The sequence below is a fragment of the Paroedura picta genome, chromosome 5 (assembly GCF_049243985.1).
Source record: "Paroedura picta isolate Pp20150507F chromosome 5, Ppicta_v3.0, whole genome shotgun sequence".
Lineage (NCBI taxonomy): Eukaryota > Metazoa > Chordata > Lepidosauria > Squamata > Gekkonidae > Paroedura > Paroedura picta.
Window position 1 is genome coordinate 99,063,605 of NC_135373.1, and position 20,898 is coordinate 99,084,502.

The 20,898-nt window shown below is 40.7% G+C and overlaps 1 protein-coding gene across 2 annotated transcripts in view; it reads right to left on the reverse strand.

The window, feature by feature from the left end:
* Nucleotides 1–556: 556 nt before the first annotated feature.
* Nucleotides 557–20,898, reverse strand: part of XPNPEP3 (X-prolyl aminopeptidase 3) — a 36,889-nt gene continuing 16,547 nt past the window's right edge. For both annotated transcript variants that reach the window (XM_077339393.1, XM_077339394.1), the window contains exons 7-10: nt 16,753–16,838; nt 15,889–16,072; nt 8,834–8,954; nt 557–3,528 (exon numbers count right to left, since the gene is read on the reverse strand). In XM_077339393.1, the coding sequence (XP_077195508.1) occupies nt 3,368–3,528; nt 8,834–8,954; nt 15,889–16,072; nt 16,753–16,838 (552 nt within the window). In that variant the 3' untranslated portion in view covers nt 557–3,367. The remainder of the gene's footprint in view (nt 3,529–8,833; nt 8,955–15,888; nt 16,073–16,752; nt 16,839–20,898) is intronic.

Here is a 20,898-nt window from a genome sequence, read left to right on the forward strand (position 1 = left end):
ACCTCTTCAGCTTCCTTCAATCTTACCAAGCATAATCATGTTAGTACACATGTGACCATAGTATGAAGGTTTTTGTTTACAGAGTGCAATTGGGTTTAATTTGGTCAAGAACAGATGGATTTGTTCTTGCAGTCCATGGTATTTTCCATAATTGTCTCCAGGTACATAATTCAAAAACATCTAAGAGTTATATCACTTAGAATCTATTATTTCAGTGTCTAATTCTGGATAAAAGTTATATAGTTATGACAATCTATCATAGAAATATGCAACTTTTAGCAAAACTCAGGGATTGATAAACGGAGATTTAGAAACAGCAGTGTTTTTTGTGTGAATTGTGCCAGGTAATTTCTAACTTACCTAGGTATTAAGAGTTGCAGCAGCAAATTAACTAGCACCCTAAGCATAGGAAGTAAATTAATGTAGAGGTAAACAGGGCAGAAATTACAGATAAAGCCAAATATGTTACACGAGTCTCAGTTCAGGACTACATACAATAAAGCACTAGTGTGGATAGCCCACCTGTGTGTAAATCAGTTCACAACCGAAGCCTTAGTAGGTTCTTGTTTTTTTATTCAGCCCTATTGTCTCAGAACAGGTAAGAATTAGACAGTTGCATATGATGTACAACAATTTGTTTACCGACAGCTCAGATCTGGTCTGAACTTTAAGGATTTAAAATGGGAGACAATACCTGAGGAAAAGTAACAGCATTTTATTCAGATGGAAGACATGGTTATATTACACAATACTTCATACAAAATAATACAAAATAAAAATCCAGTAAAGATTATTTCATAGTTTACAACAGTGCACCTTACAAGGACTACAGGCATAAAATTAGCACTGAAGATATTCAACAGGATGACTGGCACAGCTTCTTTTAAGAATCTCAGGAACCTTCTTTTCTAAGAAATATGCCTTTCAACATAGTTTTATGGAAAAAGCTGCTCAAGGTTTTTACCAAGGCTTTGTAAAAACGGTTGTTAAAGAAAAAGTACCCTCTTTTCAGCAGAATGCAGACCCAATTGATAATGTTTGATTTTTTTTTAAAAACTGAATTGTTAGCTAATGTAGCTGTACATAATGACAAAAGGAAAACCAAAGCCCCACTAAAAACTCAGAACTTATGCTGTTACTTTAAATGGGCTAATTAAAACTGGTGCTAAAACTCATATAATTCTAAGAAAAAAGGCATTTGAAATACAGGAGAACATATATATTTACTTGGGACTGTTGATGTGACATTGATTTGTCTAGAATATTGTCTACATAACAAAATAAAACTGCCCAATTTAGTCTAATTAGCAGATCTATTATACCTAAAAATAGTTTTGTATTAGGCCTTGAAAGAAAATAATTTTAACAAAAAGAAAAAGTATGCTGTTCTTGAGTATCCTTCCTTCCCCTATAAAAACAGTGATATTAGCCCTATTGATTAAAATCCTTGCGTACTGTCCAGCTTCTTTATGCCCTGGATTTTTCCCAAAGTGAAGATGCTATGCTGACATGCTTATCCAACCACATCCTCCTTACAACTAAAGGACCAAACAAACAACCTAGTGACTTAATATTGTGGCACAGTATTGTGATAGGAGGAACATGAGCAGTCAGTCACCCACTATTAGGCTGCTACAGAGATATTAGAATCACATGGAACTGCTTTTTGAGTGTATTATGCATGTTGTAGCCTCACCAACCATTAAAATTGCACTTGAAACCTGTCTATCTAGTGACTGATCTCTTTTTCACTAGACAGCAGAGACTCACCAAAGACTGAAACAACTGAAAATCAATTTATTGGTAAAGCTGTTAGCCAATTTTCCTTGAATTATCGCAAGAGGGGTACAGATGCATATAAAAGCTCCCTCACTGGCAATCTCATACTTCTGAGTTTTAAAGCTTTTTAAAAATTCTACCAGTCTTCCTTCTGATACTTAGCTGAATACTTAACTGAATAAAATATATATTTCTCTTTACGAATATAATACCTCCTATTTAGAGATCACGGAAGAGCTCTACATAGTCTAGTTGCTTGATTGTTCTGTGACATTTCCTCCTTTAAAAAAAATCCATGACAAAAGCTGTATTTTGATCTAACTAAATCAATACAACATTTTCATTTAATTCATGTTGGTATCTGTTTTCACTTTTCCGTTTCCAGAAATTAGTCCATTATCCTATCATTATGCTATCAGAAGCTGAAGTAAACAGGGACTCTTTGTTTCATGAAGAAGAAAGGCCTAAACTTCTTCACAGAATGCAATTGTCTAAAGCTCAAGTCTCACTTTATATTTTGTATTTAGAAGGTAGGAATACTTCAAAATAATATCCTTCACCTAACAGTTGTATATATGTTTAATGCTCTACCTTTCTCAGAAAAAAATCTGGAAATAGGAGTCTGATGTTTTCCTGGTCACTATTGTTGTGTATTTTGTCAAGAAAAACAGCAACTTAAAGTATGTATACCATTTTTAACAGCTTCAGTTTGCAAATATTTTGCTTCTGGGTATCCGCACATCCCAATGTAATCCCTAACATCTTCACTCATGTCTAGAGAGCGGATGAAAAGAAAGAAAATCAAAGATGTGAGGAGACAAGAAAGGAACTCACTCAAACCAAACAGAATTCTGAATCTAGTCAGACCCATTAAATTAGCTCACAAACCCTATATGGATATTTGTCTGCATATTACTAATTTACAAATACAACTGTGTGCAGAATTAGTCAAGCATAAGACTTTGAAAATCATTCTGCATTAGATCAAGTTGTTAAATGTATTTCATAGGCATAACACACCACAATTTCAATGTATGCCCTAATGCAAAAGACCTTCTTTTACCATCTAGAAGAAGCAACTGACATCATTGATGTTTTTGTCTGGTAATCCTCTATAAAGCACCATCCATCAGACAGAACATTTGTACTTATATCTTGAAAATATTATTTTAAGGAGAATAAAGCAAAATTATGTCCTTCTTCCAAACTGAAATAAAAGGTGATCTGCATGAAAGCCAGAATTCATCCCAGTCTGCGAGAAACTCAGGCACATGGGCCGTTACAAGCAGTGAACAAAATTATTACAGAACATGCCCACAGTCCAAATAGTGGAAGGTGGAATACAGATTCTTCATCTGATTTCTTTTAACATTAGCAATAAAGTAGAATACTTGCCAAATGTAAATACATTTTCTTCATTTTTTCTGTCCAAGATAATTCTTCCCAATAACGTTTCCTCTACAACCTACCCATCAGTCTTGACATCCTGTAACTCTTTAATATATATTAATATAAAAATATAAATGAAGGTATTTACTTAAGAAGGAGCACATTTCCTGATTTGTACCTGAGAAGTGCTGAACAGTGGTCAAGAGCCACAGACCTGTTCAACATCATATATCTCCTTTGGACAATCTTCTGACAGAATCAGTGGTGTGTTTTCTGTCACCACAACGTCATCCTCTATGCGTACACCAATGCCACGGAATCTTTCAGGGGCACTTGCATCATTCTCAGGGATGTAGATGCCTGGAAATGAATAAGATTATTCCAAAGGAAGGACTTCGATTACATTTTAAGAAGCAAGTCTTCCATGGTTTAGAAAAATGTAAGAAAAGGCTGACAAGTAGGTATATTCACTTATACTACTTGGAAAACATTCTAAAATTCTAATAGAACAATGTCTTTGTATCTGTGCTAATGGAAAATAGAAGAGACATTACACATGATATTGTTATGGACTCAAGTTTTGACAGTTCAAGTCACAGGAGACCTCTAAACACAGTCTAGTCAGTTTTAGTTAGTATGCCTTGCAAAAGTCAATATGATGTGGCCTTCCACTTCCTTGCTCAGCCTTGTCATGCATGGTTTATAACAAAGTGGGATGGGAGGGGAGAAGATGGCCAAGTTCTAAAATTTTTATTTTGATTCCACTTTTCTCTCCAATGGGGACCCAAAGCAGCTTACTTTATCCTCCTGTACTCTCTTTTTTATCCTCACGACTACCCTGTGAGGTACATTAGGCTAAGAGTGTGACTGGCCCAAGGTCACCCAGCAAGCTTACATGGCAGAATAGGGGTTGTCCTAGAGAGTTGGAGAAGGCGTAAAACGCAACCTTTTAACAATACAAATTAGAACTACATTCCTAGTGTCATCCATGTATTTAGTAGCAAACCAGTCAGAATCTCCAGATGACCTAAGCCTTGTGGTATCATGTAGATGTTGAAAAGCACAGGGGTCAAGATGGATCCTTGTCAGAGTCCAAGGGGCTGAACAGCAGTCCCTCAGCATCAAGTTCTGAAATCTACCCTCCAATCAGGTTGGAACCTTCACAAAACAGTACCTTCCACTCCCAGTCTGGAAGGGCAGTCTTAAAGGATATCATGATTGATAGTATCGAAAGCCACTGAGAAATCCAGAAGAACCAACAGAGGTGCGCTCCTTCTGTCTGTCTCCTGGCACAGGTCATCTACCAGAGTGACCAATCCTGTTTCAGTCCTATAGCTTGGCCTGAAACCAGAGAGATGTGAACAATCTTCTTCATCCAGGAACACTCGGAAGGAGATTGGACTGGATGGCCTGTATGACCCCTTCTAGTTGTATAATTCTACATTTCAGGTTGTGTTCGCTTATTGCACCAGGAATCAGTGGGACAAATCAATAAGAGAACACCTTTTGTACTATGCCAGTTGGGACAAGATAAAGGTAGACAGCACAGATACCTAAGGTACTGTGGGATGGATTATATGGCTCACATAATCACCTCACAGTGATCCATACCTCTGCAGAGAAGCTTGCTTACACTCTGAGAAATCATTAGCAGAGAGCTAAGAAAATTAAGACAAGATAGTATTGAAATATTTCAAAGGATGTGTTTGCATGTTCATGATCTTTATCACATGTATACATGTTAGTATGCGTACTCTTATGTCGCTCGTGTAAGGTTCAGGAGTTGGTCAGGAAAAGTACAGAACTGCCTCTTAACTTGACAGATCATTAGTGTAGCTAAAGAAATAGCTTGATAGCTCTTAAGTGCCAGTTTTAGACTTATAATCTTGCTTTCAGCATTTAATGAGAGTTATCAAGATAGATCTTGTCTACCTGTTGCTTATCTTCATAATCCCTTTAGGGACCAATTGTTTTATTAGAGGACAATCGTGTGTTAAGAGTTAGAAAGATTTATTTCTGTTCCTGTCACTGTATCTACAGAATGTGAAGTGGAAGGGGGCTAACTGGGCTTTCTGCTGATGCCTTCAATCAAGGAAGATCTTATATAAAGGTAAAGGTATCCCCTGTGAAAGCACTGGGTCATGTCTGACCCTTGGGGTGACGCCCTCTAGCATTTTCATGGCAGGTTCAATACCGGGTGGTTTGCCAGTGCCTTCCCCAGTCATTACCATTTATCCCCCAGCAAGCTGGGTACTCATTTTACTGACCTCGGAAGGATGGAAGGCTGAGTCAACTGTGAGCCGGCTGCTGGGATTGAACTCCCAGCGTCATAGGCAGAGCTTCAGACTGCATGTCTGCTGCCTAACCACCCTGCACCACAATTGGGCTTTCTGTTGATGCCTTCAATCAAGGAAGATCTTATATAGGTAAGTAAAATCATGTTCGAGGCTTCCATATTTTACATAACATTCTGCCAACCAACTAGAAACCTGCTAATGCTACATAAAGTACTTGGTCTACTGCATCTCTTTAGGGAATTTTAAAAATTGGGAGAATGTAATTTACTGTTTTGAAAGTTCTTAAAATTTTAATGTAGAGGATTGACCTGATTTTAATCCCTTTGTATATATATTTTTGCTTTTTGTAACTATTGGTCAATGACTGTGAATAAATAATGATGATGATGAGCTAGAAACCTTAATCTTAGAAAAAGTGTAATGAACCCTCCCAGGTACAGAAACCATTTAGCTAAGATTGAGAACTGTTAGGAGACCTGGTTTTTATTGCACGTGTTTTTTCTGTATTAAATAGCACCCATTTATACTTACGTATTTGTTGCCTAATAGAAAAGTTATGGTTTATTTTAAATAAAATAATTAACGGAAAGAAGTCTTCTCTTTGTTCTGCTGGCAAAAGATAAGATGTCAAAAACCATACTATTTCATTGTGAGATAAGAAGTTGATTTTATACCTCGCTTTTCACTACCCAATGGAGTTTCAAAGTGGCTTATAATCACTCTCCCTTCCTTTCCCCACAACAGAAACCCTATGAGAAAAGAAGGGCTGAGAGCTCTAACAGTTGCTCTGTGAGAACAGCCCTATGAGAATTGTGCCAGCTGGCTACATGTAGAGGAGTGGGAAATCGAACCAGGTTCTTCAGATTCGAGTCCATTCTACCACATTGGGTCTCTAATTTTTGATCATAATGTTTGTCTGGTACAGACCTAATAATTGGGGATTTAGCAGCTGTGTAAGCTAAGGAGAAAAGCTTGCCTAGAGCTGAGTGGTATCTAGCCTATATCGTTGTACTTGAACTTTAAACCCATTACTGCGTGTCCTCTCCTCTGCAGCCAACAGAAACAGCATTCTGCCCTCCTCCAAGTGACAACCTTTCAAATACTTAAAGAGGGCTATCATGTCCCCTCTTAACCTCCTTTTCTCCAGGCTGAACTTTCCCAAGTCCCTTAAACAATCTTCATAGGGCTTGGTCCCTTGGCCCCAGATCATCTTCGTCGCTCTCCTCTGTACCCTTTCAATTTTATCTATGTCCTTCTTGAAGTGAGACCTCCAGAACTGCACACAGTACTCCAGGTGTGGTCTGACCAGTGCCGTATACAATGGGACTATGACATCTTGTGATTTTGATGTGATGCCCCTGTTGATACAGCCCAAAATGGCATTTGCCTTTTTTACCGCTGCATCACACTGCCTGCTCATGTTTAGTTTACAATCCACAAGTACCCCAAGGTCTCGTTCACACACAGTGTTACCTAGAAGTGTATCCCCCATCCAGTAGGCATGCTTTTCATTTTTCTGACCCAGATGCAGAACTTTACACTTATCTTTATTAAATTGCATCATGTTCTCATTTGCCCATTTTTCCATTGTGTTCAGATCTCGTTGAACTCTGTCTCTATCTTCCGGAGTATTTGCCAGTCCTCCCAATTCTGTGTCATCTGCAAACTTGATGAGTAGTCCCCTCCACCCCCTCATCTAGATCATTAATAAATACGTTAAAAAGTACCGGGCCGAGCACCGAGCCCTGAGGTACCCCGCTACTCACCTCTCTCCAGTCTGATGAAACACCATTGACAACAACTCTTTGAGTGCGGTTCTCTAACCAATGCCCTATCCACCTGACTATCTGAAAATCCAGATTGCAGTCCTTCAACTTATCCATCAGAACATCATGGGGAACCTTGTCAAAAGCTTTACTAAAATCCAAGTAAATGACATCACCCGAATTTCCACGATCCAGCAAACCTGTTACTTGGTCAAAAAAGGAAACCAGGTTGGTCTGGCAAGACCTGTTGGAGACAAATCCATGCTGACTTCCTTGGATCACCAAATTGTCCTCCAGATGTTTGCAGATCGCTCCCTTTAATATCTGCTCCATTATCTTCTCCACAACAGAGGTCAGACTCACTGGTCTGTAGTTTCCTGGGTCATCCTTCCTCCCTTTTTTGAAGATTGGAATACCGTTTGCTCTCTTCCAGTCCTCCGGGACATCTCTAGTCCTTAAAGAGGTCCCGAAGATGATGGATAAGGGTTGTGCAAGTTCTCTGGAAAGGTCTTTGAGCACTCTCGGGTGCATTTCTTCTGGCCCAGGGGACTTGAACTCATCCAGTGCAGCTAAATGCCTCTCTACAACCTCTCTATCCATGTTAACCTGCCACCCAGACACTATCCTTTGGCTACGGCCATCTCTAGATGTGCCTAAACCCTTTGACCTGTGGGAAAAAACAGATGTAAAATAGGCACTAAGCCTTTCTGCTTTCTCTGCATCCTCCGTTAGAGTTTGTCCATCCGCACCCAACAGTGGGCCTATTGCCATCTCTTGTCTTGCTACATATTTCAGCCTATGAAAGATGCTCCACTGCTCTTCCGCCCTCACAGAAGTGCAATGGGTCTCTGTTTTGTAGTGAGAACACAGATGCTGAGTCAGGACAGGGATTTCTTTATTCTCTCTGGCAAAAATCAACAAGACGTTGGGCTGCCATGAAGATCAGTACAGTTACCTATAGCTGCTGTTAGGACTGGCAGTCTCTACAGCTGTTACGAAATTTCTTTTGATATGATACATTGTTGAGAGCCAAACATGTGCACTGATATTATGTACATGGATGGGATTTAGAGTCCCGCCAGTATAGACACTTGCTTGCTGGGTGAGTTTCTCATTAAGAGCATTGAGGGTTTCCTTCTTACAGAAGACTATGTATCTAAACTACTGAATCATAGATTTTCAGGAATGGAAGAAGACCGTGGAACCTTTTTCTTGGAAATTATAATGAAATCACTGGACCTACCTTAAAGTGTTATAGAAAAGACTAGTAAGAAAATGTATGTAAAGTGCTCTAAGCATTTGGATAAAAGCATACAGCATTTATTACATGATGGGTGTAGTATAGCCAGGACATCTGAAGATTGACCACTGAAAACTTGATCTACTATCCTGCTACTGTCTAAAATTTTACCAGATATTATCTACATTTCTACTATTTCACTTCGTTCATCAGAGCTCAGAAATATTCTTTAAAAACCACACGCACAATTTCAGGACAGTAATTTTTAAAAATACCATATTTGGCAATCACATGGCACATACACAGTGATTGAAAATGTTTATATGCTTTGCTCCAGAATAGTTAATACTGAGTCCTTTTACCTGGCTCAATGGTGATCACCATGCCTGGCTGGAGGGGGATTGAGCGGGATATGTCAGGAGTATCATGAACATCCATTCCCAGATAATGTCCTACATGGTGTGGGCAGTATTTCCGAACAGCCTACAAGGCAACAAAGAACAACACATTACCAAGCCAAGCAAGTGCAGGTATCTGTCCAGGATGAACAACAGCATTGAGCTTGATAGTAGAAATGTACACGAGCATAGTTGATACAATAATGAACCGTGATTTGAATGAAACTGGGAGATCCTTCAATTCACACACACCCCTCTCCTAATGCATGACTTAACTACCTCCACTGTTGTGCCAATATTATTTATGATTACATCTGAATCACAAACTATGTCAACTGAGTTGGAACTTGTTGAAACTGGCATGGCACGCCACAGCACTTAAGAAAAACCAAACTCCATGTTAGGGATTATTAGGAAGGGGACTGAAAATAAAGCTGCCAATATTATAATGTCTTTGTATAGATCTATGGTGCACCCTCATTTGAAGTAGTGTGTGTACTTTTGGTTGCCTTATCTTTAAAAGGATATTACAGAAATGGAAAAAAGTACAGAAGCAAGCAACCAAGATACTAGAACTTGATCGTATCCAGTGAAAGTGATGGGCTGTAGATTCAGGACTTCTTTACACAGAGAGCGATTAAACTAGGACGTAGGCACAGACATAGACAGCTTTAAAAGAGGATTAGACAAGAATCATGGAGGATAGGTCTATCAGTGGCTACCAACCATGGTGCCCAAAAGGAACCTCCATGATCAAAGGCAGTATATCTCTGAATCCTAGGGCCCAGGAGGGAACATCAGGGAAAGATCTCAGCCTCTGGCGGAAGAGCTCCATTTTGCAGGCCCTGCAGAAAGCTGAAGCTCCCACAGGGCCCGCAGCTCCTCCTCTGACTTTGTTGATTTGTTTATTAGGTGGAGATTGTAATTCCAAAAAATGTCTATTGTAGATCCTGAGGGATAGGAGCAGATGCGACTGTAGTGCAAAGCTTGGCTATAGACAGTGGATCGTTTGGTGTGTTTAGGATGGTGGCTGGAGGCATATAGATATGCTTGCTGATCAGGAGGTTTCTGATATAAAGTGTCAGTTATGCTTCCATATGTACATGTACAGTGGTGTCTAGAAAGGATTTCTTATGCGGATTGATTCATGGTCAAGTTGGTGGTGGAATAAAAGTTGGTGAAGTCCTAGAGACATTTCTCCAGTGCTGCTTTCCCATAGTTTGCCACAAAACCAGAAGCATTTAATTATCAAACCACATAAAGGAAGGGGGGAGTGCATGATCCTGAGAATTCTTCTTGCAAGCTGGCATAACAGTGAACCATGGTTTGTCCGCATTTGAATTATTAAAAAAAAAAAAACAGGAAACAATTTCTTGTTTATACTTTCAACTGAGTTATTATTACGGTCATTGACCAAATTCAAAAAACCAAAACACATTACTTAAAACTCAGTCATACAATAAGATCTGGGTTACAACATTAAGATTAGTACAAAAATATTAGTAATTTGATTGATAAATTTACATAAAATATATCTCTAAATGTTTAAGATTGATTAATTAAGCGCAATCCTTAACTGTGTTCCCTAAACTCTTTTGCTGATTTGACAGGCCACTTTCAACTGAGTACAATGGACATGTGGACTCAGTGGTTGACTGCACACCTTGTAATATGTTCCGTTTCTCCAAAACATGAGTCTCTTTTCAAAACTAAACTTTCTACTAAGTTTGGGTAACTGAAAGCCTGATCCCACTAATAATTCAGTCCCTCAAGAAAGAAGGTCAAGAAATCACAAGACTTAAAAATACAAAATCTGGGATTCTTCTCATAGAATCCTAGAGTTGGAAGGGGCCATACAGGCCATCTAGTCCAGCCCCTGCTCAATGCAGAATCAGACTAAAGCATCCCTGGTAAGTATCTGTCCAACCACTGCTTAAAGAGTGAGGAGGAGCTCACTACCTCCTTAGCCACCCGATTCTACCACTGAACAGATACTCTGATTTTTAATTCCCCCCCCCCGATATGTAGCCAGTACTGTGCTACAAGTAGTTTAAAGCTATTACTGCGGGTCCTGTGCTGCCAGCATTAACCTTTCCCTGCTTTCCTCTAAGTGACAACCTTTCAAACACTTATGCAGCAATCTTGTCCTCTTCTCAACCTTCTCTTTTCCAGGCTGAACATTTCCAAGTCCCTCAGCCTCTTCTCATAGGACTTGGTCCATTTCAAGACGGATAACCACCTAAATACATGCTTACTTATGAATCTCTCCGAGGTAACCACTGGACCACAGATCTGATGGATCACTTACAAAAATAACCTAATTCACACAATAGCCTCTTCAAGAAGAATCTGTGTGAGGTCAAGCTTACTATCTTCTTCCGCTAACCAACATAGGTAGGTGGTGGACCTCCATTGTTTCCAAGGTAATACAAACCACCTTCTCTCTTACAAGGAAGTAAGCACATTGATTCCTTTCTCCTTGAACAGACCAATACTCCTAACAGCATCTTCTCCCTGTAAACCCTGTATCATCTCAAGGATTGGCAGTTGCCACTCCCAATCAAAGCAGGCAGAACCACCATTTTGGGATGAATATAAGGTACATGCAGGACCTGATCGGTGACCCTGGTCTTCCTCTGTGAGAGTGGAATGAAGAAGTCAACAGTCAATGCTGCTTCCTGTATTAGTAACCATTTTCTCTTTCTGGAAGCCAATATGGAGACCAGTGAGGGGGTCATGTACCCTTCACCTCTATTTGTTGCTTATGTCACACAATTCTTTCCTGCTCTTTCAGTGGCTGGACTATAGTTGATAACTAACATTAGTAATTGTTAGTAGCAAACCAAAACAGTAGTTATTCCAAATTAATCAGTCCTACAGAGTTGTACTCTATACATGCTGTATAGGCCCTTGGTTTAAGAACCTTAAAGTTAAGAATATCTGAGATTACAGCCACAATTAAGTTAAATTAAATGACGTTAAAAACATCAAATATTGAAAAATATACAAAAATCTACGTGTATTTATTACAAAATAAATTAATAACAGATACAGGCCCTGGTGACAGCCTCAGCTGCAAATCAAATTGTATGTTTTTTTTTCAATATTTAATGTTGATAACTTAACTTCCATAATTTTGGGGTCTATACACTCATATATTCTTAACCTTTAGGTTCTTAATTCAGTTAGGGTTAAGCTTTTTCCTATCCTTGTTTTTTTGTTCTCAGTTGTATGTAGCCTTGGAACAGGGGCTAGGGGGATAAAATCACAGGGGGCTAGGGTACCATGGCGCTGTCCAGTTCATGTGGTTTCAAATGATATTATAGTTGTATGTGGGTGATGTGAGGAGGGGACCCAGAGGGGAAATTTGTTTGGGGCCCTACTATGAAATGCTTTCATGGGAGTAGGGAAGCATACTTGGGGGCACTAACAATACATATAATGTTATTTCCAAGGTTCCTCTCTTCTGCTTTGAGATTGCCTTGCACATTTCATTGTCAGGTGCAGGAATAAAGGACAGGTAGGCCAGATTCAGAGCTTTACATCCATATGACATGTACACTCTTCTTTCTTCACTAGTAGATATGTACACATACATGCATGTAACCTTCCCCAAGCCTGATAATCTCACAGGAAAGTAAATCTTCTCCTCATGCACGCTATACCAGTCTGCTAAATTTTTCTAACGCCAGAAATACCACCCCTCACCCCAATGTTTGATAAAGGAACAGCCACCACATTCAAAGCAGCATTTAGACTGTCCAGCTCACTGTCCACACAAAGATAAATAACTTATAACTGTGATTCCCAACAGGATAAGGTCTCAGCTCCACCGTGAAATTTAATCCTGGTGTGAATTTGCCAACCAAAACAGAATTTGATGGTATCCTTACAGCTCATTGGCTTGTTCTCATTTATGAAGGGCAGAGCTGTCCAGATCCAAATCTTGGGATCATTGCTGACAAAATTTCTCTCAACACGAGAATGAAATTTTACCTTAAAACACCTGCTATACTGAAACAAACTCTGACCCCCATCCCTAATATTCAAGGAATTGGTTATAATAAAGTGAGAATAATCTGAAGTGTTATTTGAACTTCCATCTGTCTATCAAAGAAAAGATAGCACATCTGTTACATTCAGTAATACGCAGCTCATTCAGAATCAAAAAGAGTCACAAACAGATTCAGAATCACAAGAACAAAATCCCCCTCCCTCCCCAAAAAAAAGCCTCTCAAAACCATCACAAAATGAAGCATTCCTCTCTGACAGTCTGGCAGTTCTGTTTAAGGATCTCACTGACAAGTTAGACCAGTCCCTCCCATTCTATTCTCCACCCCACTAAATTGATCCTTCTTTTAAAACAGCTGCATGCCTAAATGATGCGCCATCTGCTGAGTGAAAGAGGTACTGCCACCAGCCCTTGGTTTTTACTACGGGTGTGAAAGAAACAAAAATCGGGTTTTTACTGATTGAGGTATATTGGAAATGAAAAATATTAGCATTTCCTGATATTCTAAATCCCAATACCAGTATGATGTTCAGATTTTGTAATATTTAGGAATCCCAATTTCTTTCAGGTTCATTATGCACCATTAAAGTCAATGGCAAATCTATCCTGGGGTACATTCAGTGGTCTGGGGAAGGGGAAGATTGAGGTAGAGGTACCAAATTTGCAGCAGAGCTGCTGGAACCTCTCCTAAAAAGAACCCCCCCAAGTTCCAAAAACATTGGACCTGGGTGTCCAATTCTATGCGCACCCAAAAAGGTGCCTCTATCCTCCATTGTTTCCAAGGTAATACAAACCCAGCAAGGTAATATAAACCCAGCAGAATGTCCCAGAGAATCTCTGCAGTAGAACGTGTGTGTGTTTGTGTGTGTGTGTGTGTGTGTGTGCGCACACACGCATGGGCATCTTTGCAAGGTCAGCAGCAGAACCAATGCAATGTGCCCAACAGAACCAGTGCCATTGTGCCAAAACCCAACGGGACTCAGGTCAAGTCTTAGAATCTCTAAAGTACAAACTGAGGGAGGGAGCGTTTCTGCAAGGACAGCAGAACCAATGTAATTTATGAGTGCCCAGCAGCAGAACCTAGTGCCATTGTGGCAAATGCCAGCTCAACTGGACTGATGTTGAGAACTGAATCACAATCCCAGTGTGGGGGACGGGATTTGCAAGGAGAGCAGAACCAGTGCAATAGTGATTAGCAGGGGGTGGGGAGAGAGAGAGCGAGAGAGCAATTCAAGTAAAATTATATATATTTTTAAAACCCAAGCAGAACCCCCACATACACAATCCCCTCCAAAACAAAAATGAATAAGCTAACCAAGTTTTAAACCCACTCTAATCAAAGAACCAAAGCAGAAGGATGGAACGGTTGGCTTCCCCTCCCAGACGATCTACCATCAGACCCAAGCAACTATTAAACTCCACAAAAATAACTGCAAACCACAAAGCCAGCAAAAACTAAAACCTAAGAATAAAACCAAAGCAAACAAACACCCGAGGCCCTTGGCCTCACTACCTCTACACAACCATCAGGACCAAACAAGACTATATCCCATGAAGGGCACTGTGCTCTGCCAAGTCAAACCAGTGGTCCCTGCCCCCCGAGACATATGTCTGGCCTCAACCAGGGCCTTTTCGGTCCTGCCTCCCTCCCCGAGTAGAATGAGTTCCTAGAAGAGCAGCATGCCCTTCAAGAACTTGCCCAATTTTGAAGGGCCTGCAAGATACAGCTCTTCTGCCAGGCATTTGGTTGGGGCCAATGAATAGTAAACATCATCAATTTGGTCCCCTTCTACAGGAACCCTTTCCTGGAGTAGAAGAGGCCCCGGCTAAAATGGAATTGAATGAAAATTTTAAAAACTATTTTAATTGTTCTATTGTTTTAAATGTTTTTATGTATTATGTAATGTAGTTAACCACCCAGAGCCAGCTTCTCAGGGGTGGCAGTCGTATATATCTAAACATAAATAAATAAAAACTCCGAACTACAAGGCACAAAACCTGAAGAATCAAAGACCTAATCAAAAAGGCACCCCAAAGAAGGACATCAAGTCCTTGGCCTCAACCCCCCACCCCCAATCTACTACATACCAAGCCCAAAGAATAACTAACAATAAAATAAAATGTTTTAAAAAATGTTTTCAGCCAATCCAGTTGCTGTCTTCACTCTTCTCCAAGCAGGCAGGCAGGATCATAGGCAGCAGGAGCCAGAGCAGCAACTAAAGCCAAAATCAGTGCATTATTTCCAATCCTCTCAGCAATGGAGTCTAGCTCAACCAGACCCTTGCTTTTATCTTCTTTGCCTATGCACAGAAGAATTTCAAAAAAGAGCAAGCTTCTGTGATTGGCTAAAGAGATTCCCCCTAACCTGAAATCTGATTTGCCAAATTGCCACTGCTCCTTCCTCCATCTCTCCTGCTCCCTGAGAAATGGGTGGGGAAAGCACAGTAGATTTTGGATTTCACTTTTGAAGCCAACAACCTTGCAAGTTGCAGACCTGCAAAGCAATACCATTTGCAAAAGCACTGCAATGATTGGCTGTAGCTCTCCCTAAGGTACCACTGGGCTGCAGAGATGCTATTTCCCCCTAGAAATCAGCAGCAAAAGGAAGGAGAGAGCCCTAGAGGAGATAGAACTGAGAGTTTATCTGCAGCCCTTTAAACTTCTTCACCACAAGTTATCTGGCACAGCCAAATATACCACTCAAAATTGGCTTCATTCAGGATCTGATATATCAGTAGGCAATCAGATTCTCCAATATGTATTTGGCTTTTAGAATACCTGAAAAATATCAGTAAGGTATTGTGGAAGAGTGGCTTGGATACACTCAAAAACACACTCTTGGTTTTTACAGGATCATTCTGCAACCATGTTAAAAATCCCGCCAACAGGTATATAGGCTGGCATTTCACAGGTGGAATGGTCTGTTTAACCTAATCCTGTGTACTATTTTTTTCTCTGACAGAGAAATAGAAGCTGGCTGACTATTAGTTAAAGAGAGGTCAAGTACCTTGAAGAGGTGATTCTCGGTGGTGCTCTTCTGTAGGATTCCCAAATCTTTTAGCTTCTGTCCAATCAAGGTCAGCATGAAGCTGTATATGTTCTCTAGGCTCACACCCGGAGAGCAAAGCCTCAGGCAAGATTTCTGCACTTCTAGTACAGCTTGGTACAGCTCCGCCTGGGGACTCGTGAATCTGAGAATGCAAGACAAGTGCCAATCACCACATTTAAGCAGATAGGAAAAGCCATTCGTTAAAGGGTTCAACCAAGATTTCTGGCTCTTTTGGCCTGATTCCTCTTTGGAATGCAAGTGCGGGATTGTATCTCTTAAATCTTCCCCCTCCGTGTCAAATCCATTCTGTGCATAAACAAATCAGCATATTAGGGAGAAGGCCAGGCAGGAACACTTTCTCCTGAACTGCTAGATTTTAAAAAGGGGAGAAGATTAAATTGACTGATTTGCTCCAGCGCATTCTAAAACATTCCAATATCATGTGATATTTCTGTATGTGCAGAGACTCTGCATCACGACATTTCTAAACCATTCCACTGGAGTCTGTGAAGCAAATCAGGTAATACAGATTATTCATATAAGCAATTTACCACTGCTGTCCTATGCAGAGTTATATTCTTCTAAGCACATTAACTTCAGTTGACCTAGAAAAGGTGTTACTCTGCTTAGGATGGCATGGCTAGAAAGCCTTGGAAATGCAGTGAAACAGAAAAGAGCCCCTTTAAAGCAACAGCAAATGAACCACAGTTTTACTGGAATTACACTTGGCCTCTCCCTCCCTTCTCCGTGTGAAAGCAATGCACCTTCCACAGCCTCTTAAGAATGGCACATGAGATTTTCTCTGCTGAGAGGAGAGCCTACCTGCCATTGATGGGCCACGTGCGAGTGATGTCACTGACGTAACAGGAAGACTCGCACCCTCCATCCAGTAAAACCATCTCTCCATCCTGGAGCAAAGAAAAGTGACCAGACAATACGCCATGATATTCAAGAGCATCCCTAAGGCCCAGACAGAAAAAAGATAACATTCTTTCCACCCTGAAAATACATTGCCTAGTAGAGAAAAGTTAACCAAGATTTCTCACTGGGCAGTAGTTCAGGGAGGTTAAAACTACAGTTTTTAACTTTAGGACCATTTTGTCCTATGAAGATAACCCTTCCCCTCTCCAGGGTAAAATATGTTCAACAGCTGTTGTCATGTTTGTTCCAGATAGTAAGAGGCACAACACTGATAATATCCTTTAAGGAAACATTTTCTGCTGCTGTAGGTTTGGGTGGGGTTAGGAGTGGCACAAAACTATCTGGCAGAATTATTTAAAATTAACTAGGCCTTTTGCAACGATTGACGAGCCAACAATACCCAACAGTCTTCTACTCAAAATTGAATTATACATTTGAAGAGAGATAAATGTTTTGTGTTTAGGACTAGCTGCAAGAGATAAATGTTTTGTGTTTAGGACTAGCTGCAAGAACTAAAATCTCTGCACCAGATATTAGACTGGTCCTTTCTATGGTGAAAAATTGACTACCCTTTTTGTTCTACCTAACATAACTTTATGAAATCAGAAAGTCTTCATAGTTTTAATCAGTCAAGTTTGTTCAGTAGAACATATGAACATTTTGTATCTCTTACAGGGCAGTCCAAAGTCCACTAAAGTCAGGGCGCTTAGTATATAATCCCAGCTTTCATACACAATTTTCAACTGGAACTAGAAAAATAGAAATGTTCTTTCAGAAGTATGTTAAAAGACTTCTATCATAGAGGCTGCATTTAAACATCACGAACAAATTCTGTTCTGATAGATTCTCAGGCTTGCACAATTAAATCCTGCAGTGTCTCATATGTGTCATATGTCCATGCAAAAGAAATGCTCCGCAACCATTACAACATTGCCTCCATGCACTTATTATTAGTAGGAGTGGCTTAAAACAGAGACTATTTGTATCAAAAGGCCCAATTTTCAGAGCTAAATGAATGTCCCAATTAATATGGGAATGTTCCCAGACACTCTTAAAATGTTCCGTTGTCCCTGACATTTAACAAGAATAATCTGTTAGAGGTCCTGCCTTCTGCCCAGGTCCCCTGACACCTGTTTCAACCCTACTATTTTTTAATCTGTCTGTGATCGACGAGACAGTTGAGCTCAACTGGATGGGGTGCATACAAAAGGCTCGGCTGTTCTGATGAACTTCAGAATCCACTGTGAAACAACTGTGAGCTGGGTTCTTAAGTTCCAGAAGAGAACAGAGACAGATACATTTATTTTAAGATTCAATTCCCACCGATAGTCTGCCACCGAAGAAAGCGTACACCTGCTCTCTTGCACAAGGAGGTCCCACAGTGCCCGAATGCTTCAGCTGTTCATTACCACTCCTGTATCCCTCCTTCCACCCAAGTAAAGTAAACAGGAGAGGTTCCCCACCCTCACAGCAGCCTCCCCCTTTTATACTGATTATTAGTCAGCTGTTAGAAAGTGCCATGATTTTGGAGACTGACAGGTGTCAAGTGGCCGCATTCCTCATTTTTTTTTTTAAAAAGGGTGTCTTGGGACAGAGAATATCTGCTTTTGAGGAAACAGACCACTGAGAAATGCCTGAACAATGCAATAGCACATTGCAGGCTTACATTCACAAAAATAAAGGTAACCAGGGCTGTTTTGAGGAGGCATCATTCAAGTGGGAATGTGCATTATATGTATGTTTATCACATAATCTTTACAAAATACATTTCTCTATTCCCTGCCCCTGCAAAGAATCCTGTTCCCTGGACCATGAAGGAGTATTCCATATCTTATTTGCTCTGCATTGGAGAGCAAAAACAGTCACCTGTAAGCACAAGCGAACCCTTGAAAGGAAATAGTGTGGGTTCTAGTCCAGCAATAGTCACATCATAGAGCAGGGAACTCTGAGAGTCTTTTCTCTTGCTCTTTTTAAAACACTTTAATTTCTCTCAAAGGCCCAGATTCACTCACCACCTTAAAGGAATTACAGCTTTTGCAAAACTGCTTATGTGGAGACTTCAGGCCACCTCATAGCAGTTGCCAGAACTGCAACCCAGATGATTGTCAGCATCATTGGACTGGGAACAATTAAAATGCAATCTGTCCAAATCACATTATTAGCAAAGCATGTAACTGAGCTGCAATTCACAGTGAATACAGGACTGTAATACTGAAGATTTCAGAGGATACTGCTTAGAAGTAGAATTAGCACATCTACCTCTTCTGTTCATATCTATCAGGCAGGAGTTGATGGATGAGGTGAAGGAGGTGGGGACCCTAGGCAGGAGTGACCATGTCTTCCTGGAATTCCTTTTTAGATGGGGTGTGGGGGGGAGGTAACCAGACGTGCATGTTGGACTCTCCTAGGGCAGACTTTTATAAATTCATTGACATGATGAGAGTCATCTTCTGGACAAGTATGCTGGAAGAGAAAGGAGCAAGTAAAAGGTGGGCTCTCGTTAAACAAGAAGAGAGGAAAGGCTGGGTTCTGCAGATTTTTGGTGGAGGGATCACTTGGGCATGAAATTGGGGTCAGTGTGGTGGGCAGGTAGTTGTAAGTTCCTGCATTATGCAGGGGATTGGACTAGATGAGCCTGTGTGTCCCTTCCAATTCTATGATTCTATGAGTTGGTCCTCATATGCTACTTTTTACTACCAGAAAGAGTTTGCTTGCTATTGTTTTCACTTACATCCACAACAGACACCCTGTGAGGTAGGTGAGTCTGAGAGAGCCCTGATATTGCTGCTTGGTCAGAACAGCTTTATCAGAGCCGTGGCAAGCCCAAGGTCACCCAGCTGGCTGCATGTGAAGGAGCATGAAATCAAACCTGGTTTACCAGATTAGACGGCAGCACTCCTAAACACTACACCAAGCTGTTGCACACTCAAGCCATGACTATTCCAGCAAAATGGAAACATGATAGGAGATCTAAGAAGCTTATCTGGATGAACAGAGAACTTCAGGAGGAGCTAAGGGGAAAAAAGGAAATGTTCAAGGAATGGAGGGAAAGACAGGCTTCTTAAGAAGAGTATATGCAGGTTACTAGGCACTGTAGGTCAGCCATCAGAGAGGCCAAAGCAGGGAATGAGCTAAAAATGGCCAGGAATGCCCACTATAACAAGAAAAGCTTCTTCAGATATGTGAGGAGCAAATGTAAGGTAAATGAGGCAATAGGCCTGCCTTTGGATGAAGAAACTCTGACAGAAGACAGAGAGAAAGCAGAAAGGCTCAGTACCTATTCTGCCTCGTTTCCCCCAGAAGAATATGAACACATCTATGGATGGTAGCACACAAGCTATAGTATCTGAGTGGCGGGTTGATATGGCAGAGAGGTTGTTGAGAGGCACCTGGCTGCACTGGATTAATTCAAATCCTCTGGGCCAGATGGCGTGCACCAGAGAGTGCTCAAAGGATTTTCTGGACAGCTTGTGGAACCGTTGTCCATCATCTTCAAGACCTCTTGGATATTTGCCAGAAGACTAGAAGAGAGCAAATGTTATCCCAGTCTTCCAAACAGGGAGGAGAGATAACCCAGGAAACTATAGAGTGCAAATGCCCTCAGTTGCAGGGAATAGAGCAGATACAAAAGGGGATGATCTGCTGACATCTGAAGGATAACTTGGTGATCTGGGGAAGTCAGCATAGACTTGTCTCCAACAGGTTTTGCCAGACCAACCTGGTTTCCTCCTTTGACTGAGTGACAGCCTTACTAGATCATGGAAACAGAACAAGATGCAATTCAATAAGGATAAGTGCAGAGTTCTACATATGGGCCACAAAAATGAGTGCATATTGAATGGGAGATACACTTCTGAGTAGCAGTGTGTGTGAACAAGATCTTCGGGTACTTATGGACTGCGAGATAAATATGAGCAGGCAGTGTAATGCAGTGGTGAAGAATGCAAATATAGTCTTGGGCTCTATCAACAGAGGCATCACATCAGAATCACAAGATGTCATAATCCCGCTGTATACTGCATTGTTCAGACTGCACCTGGAGTATTG